This window comes from Physella acuta, unplaced genomic scaffold (genome assembly GCF_028476545.2).
Source record: "Physella acuta isolate Inbredline_101_S28 unplaced genomic scaffold, ASM2847654v3 ptg000399l, whole genome shotgun sequence".
Classification (NCBI taxonomy): Eukaryota; Metazoa; Mollusca; class Gastropoda; family Physidae; genus Physella; species Physella acuta.
This window is the reverse complement of record NW_026731918.1, coordinates 105001-110000: the sequence shown is the minus strand read 5'-3', so window position 1 is coordinate 110000 and position 5000 is coordinate 105001. Positions and strand designations below refer to the sequence as shown.

General features: G+C 31.4%; 1 protein-coding gene across 4 annotated transcripts in view; it reads left to right on the top strand.

Moving 5' to 3' along the window:
- LOC131942314 (cyclin-dependent kinases regulatory subunit 1) overlaps positions 1-2277 on the top strand; it is a 27122-nt gene extending 24845 nt beyond the window's left edge. For all 4 annotated transcript variants that reach the window (XM_059302122.1, XM_059302125.1, XM_059302123.1 and 1 more), the window contains exon 4: positions 963-2277. In XM_059302122.1, coding sequence (XP_059158105.1) covers positions 963-1057 — 95 coding nt within the window. In that variant the 3' untranslated portion in view covers positions 1058-2277. The remainder of the gene's footprint in view (positions 1-962) is intronic.
- Positions 2278-5000: the final 2723 nt, after the last annotated feature.

The following is a 5000-nucleotide window of genomic DNA, read 5'->3' as shown; positions in this document are numbered from 1 at the left end:
TTGGGGTTGAAAACATGATGAATAAAGTAAAACGAAGGGAAATCAGGAACTTGTGTGAGATCTGTACAGAAAAATTGTGAACTAACAACATGAGATTAAAAATGGCGCCACGCCAGAAATTTTCAAAAAACATCGATCCCTCCAACTACCGGCGACTCTGGGGAGATAATACTATTAATTACATCAATAATTTTTAAAATTCGTATTAAATTAATAATAATACATGCACTTAATTAAATTGGTACTTAAAGTACCGTCAGTAGATAAAGGGTTAAAACATACGTAGGTGCCATAGCACTCATGGGATAGCCTGGTGTGCCAAACTGCACCCTACCTGCCTGCGAACACGCCTGATTCATGTTTAGAAAACAACTCTAAAAAACCTTATCCACAGTATCCACTGTTAATAATTAATGTAGGCCCCAAATCGCTCATAGGTAAAACCTGGGCGCCATATCGAATCCTTCTGGGGGCTGCCTGTATATGTTTATATATATATATGTAGACGTATATATATGTATATGTGTATATATGTATACGTATATATATATGTATATATATGAATACGTATATATATATGTATTCGTATATATGTATACGTATATATGTATATATATGAATACATATATATGTATACATATATATATATATGTATGTATATATACATAATATAAACATATATATATACATATATATATTCATATATATACACATATATAAACATATATAAATACACATACATATACACATATGAATACACACATATATATACTCATATATATACACATATATACACACATATATACACACATATACATACACATATTTACACACACATATACACACAAATACACATACATATACATGTATACACATATATTTGTGTATATATATATATATATATATATATATATATATATATTTATAATGTTTTGTTTAATGCCTTATATTTTTCTTTTTAGAACCTCATGTTTTACTTTTCCGACGCCCTTTGCCAAAACCTCATAGAGAGCAAAATGGAATAGCGTCACAAGCAAGCTCTGTAGCTGTAGGATAGATCACTTTAATACATCAGTAATTTACCTGTTTTGGTTATTGTTTTGCAAAATACATACTTTTGGCCACTTGTTATATTTGTTTTCAAAATTTCAGTCATTGAAAATTACAGCTGAATATAAATTATGGTTATTTCATAAACATCCAATACCAGAGAAGTTTTTAAAATTCTGAAATGACATTATTCTATTTTTCAAAGGCATTTACAAATTTTCTAAACATAGTCACAGTGCTTTCACTTTTTCAAAATTTTATTATGAAAAAAAAGGCTACATCTAGTGGCGAATATAAAAATTTACATTAATTTACATTAATCAGGATCTAGATTAATTTTTTTTCCATCGCTATGTAGGCTCTAATAGTTAGTCCTTCAACTACTGATTCATTAGGGGTTTCTGTACATTCATATGATGTATAAAAGTATGTTATGTTTGTTATAGATTTATAAACATTTAAAGCTAATCCCCAGTTTTTTTAGTAAAGATCTTGATACATTTTGAAAATTTAGGGTATAGCTCTATTTATTCATTCATTGCTTTATAAACCTGGTTTTATTATTTTCATTAGCTTTAGTCTAATTTTTAAAATGTAGTATAAAAGATAAAACGAGTATGAATCACACATTACTTTTTAAAACTATGAATTTTTACATTTTCTTACAGTATACTCTACAGTATACTCTAGGTTCCAGTTCTTTTATACCTATCATTACATTTGTACAGTTATACAAAATTATTTTCCATAACCCACAGTAGATACTTAACAGCCTACTAATTCCCCTTTTTATTCTAGTGGTAGAATAGTACACATTTGTTTACATTTTTAATATTAAAAAAATATCTTGTTCCAAGATATTTACTTAAATACAGTTATCCCCCTTTTGAAAAATATTATGTAGGAGTTAGATGGGATTCATAGTTTAAAAAGTACTTTTGTCAAAAAGTATCTAGTTCCATTAAAAGTATTAAAACATTTTCTTTCTTAGAGAAATTAATAGTTATTTGTATATGACTTGACTTAGTCCTCTATACTCATTGTGGGGCATTTATTTGTATATAGCTAACTGTAAATAGAAGTTGTATGCATAAAAGTTGTGTTAGTATAGTTTATATGCAAATTCTATCTATGTTATTGATGGAATTAAGATGTTTTCATTTAAAGTTACCCCTATCCATTTTTGTTTTAAAAATGACTTTCGCTTGAAGTAAATGAAATTGAAACAATTACTTGAATGTATTTTTAAAATCTGTGTTGTTATATATATATATATATATATATATATATATATATATATATATATGTGTGTGTGTGTGTGTGTGAATGTGGTCTTTGTGATATTTAGTTATCTTAATTTATTTTAGAAATTAATATTTTTACTGTTAAAAATTAAACAATTCATTCAATTGCAACACATTTTCGTTTTGGAAGTTTTATACTATTATAAAAATAGTTTAAAATAAACATCCCTAATTATTAAATTTTGAAATATTAATTTTTAAAATTTTGTCACATGGGTTAAAAGAATTACAATTTGATTTTTGATTTATTAAATAAATTACATTAAAACTGCAGTAACCAATTACTGCTGTTCTGTCTGCTGAAAACAAACATATATTCTTTACCTTGTTTTTATCATACTATGTAACCAATGGAAAGAAATGCAGCAACACGCTTTCCTCTACACAATGGTAGGTTCGATGACTTTATTTACAAAAAAAAAAAACCAACAGACCTCCACAGTCTGTAAATAAATCGATACAAAAAAGGTTAATCATCACAAGCTATTCTTACACTACAATACTCTATTAACATACATTCGTACATACATTCACAGCTTATCAACTAACAATGTACTACATTCACACGCATTCTTAATTCATATAGGCTACTACATTCACAACGTATCCACTAACAATGACAGCTACGCACAAACTTACTCACTCTAAGTCTTGTTACAGCAAACACGTTCGTTCTGATTTCTTAACTTAGTCTGGATTTACTTTCTACCACTACCAGAGTGCTCTGTCGTCTCTCGCGTGCTATCTGGTCGTCCTGTCCCATCGCGTTTCGTTGGGTCCGTATATATAGCATAGCCGTCATGTCCTAGGTGTCAAAGAGCAAGTCTGTCATTGCGTACCGCCATCACTGATCCCGTTCTCCCCCCCCCCCCCCCCCGGTCAAACTTTGGTCAGCTCAGGCTTCTTTGTGGGCGATAATCAGTGTCAGATCCACTAAGTGATCTGGGCGGTTACGTCCCTTTGTTACCTGGCCACCGTTTCCTCTATTGATCACAGGGATGGCTGTTTAGGGCCGTCCAGCGATCTGCTTGACCGGTTGGTCGTCATTCAGCTTACCGGTTCAATAAATGTCGTGGGCGGTTTCAGTCCCTTTGTTAATCTGGCCAACGTTTCCGCTGGACCGGTGGGTCGCTATTCAAGAGGCAGATCCACTAAATGATTTGGCCACACCCAGGGTGCTGTAAGAGCTAACGGCAGCTGTAGATCAAAACCCCCCGGGTGTGCGTGGTGGTGAACGGAAAAAAAGTCACAGGAAAAAAAAAACAGAAAAAAAAGTCACAGTTTTTGCTAGGAAAAAAAGTCACAGAAAAAAAGTCACAGTGGAAAAATTTTATCGGAAAAAAAGTCACAGAAATAAAGTCACAGAAAAAAAGTTACAAAAATCTTTTTAGAAATATTTTTATTAATTTGTTAAGAATTGTAAATTTTGTATGTTTATTGTTGTGGGTTGTATTTTTTGGTAGCATAAATTATTTATAGACGTTAAAAGCATTATGATTTATAACAATTGTAAGTAAAAATACTCTAAGATAATTAATTTTGCCGTAAGCTATTCTCTGGTCGGCCTCTCCTCAGTAGGCATTGTCCGAACATATTTTGTGTTGTTTACGTTACGCATCAATGACAGCCTTTGAACCTTGTCGGCTGTCTGTTTTGATCCTAAGTTTTGTTATGTAATGAGCGTGATAAATGTGGGCAGTAAAGATGGTTGAACTAAACGTAACTAATGTTGCCATGAGTTGAGGGCAGCAAGTCCGATGAACTTACCATTTCACGGTAATTTAAAATTGGTATTTTAATAAACCGGGAGTGATCTCCCCTAAACTTTCTCGAATATTCTTATATAAAACAACAGGGGATGGGAACTCGGGCTGATTTTTAATCCATTTTAAATACTTTATCTATCTGAAATAGTACTCAAGTTATAGGCTTTTGAAAAATTCAAAGTAGGAAAAGTACCACTTCCGGTTATCGGAAATCGCTCAAAAGTTGATACGGATCTACGATTTTGATAAAATACTTATATGTGAAATTTCATCAACCTAGCTGTAACGGTACTCAAGTAATCGTGTTTACACACAGACAGACACACACACAGACATACGGACAGAATTGCATAGCCCAGTTTTTCAGACTGGATTACGCATAAAACCTCTTAATTTTGATAAATCTGGATTGATAATTTTTACCCGATTAAAATAAGTCCTCTATACTTCGGATATGATGAAGGACTGAGGTGTAAAACGGTGAAAATTGTTAAAATTTCAAGTGATTTTTGTGCACGATTACAATACTTTCTCTATACTTCGTATATACGAGAGAGTAAAAAAAACACGATGAAAAACGTGGACTTAGGGGCATTCTATTAAATGCTACTAATCTTAAGTTTAAAATAATTACAATCTACATACTTCATAATAAATATTTTTAGATGAATTATAAAAATTCCTATGCGTATACAGCCTACACACATTACATTACATTTAATTAATCCTAAGTTAATTTGCACTCTCTAAATATTTAATACATAAAAGTATCTATAATGGTTCCCAGAAAGAATCGCAACGGAAAAAAGCGCAACGGAAAAAAGCGCAAAACAAAAAGCGCAACGGAAAAAAGCGCACACAGAAAAAAGCGCAAAGAGAA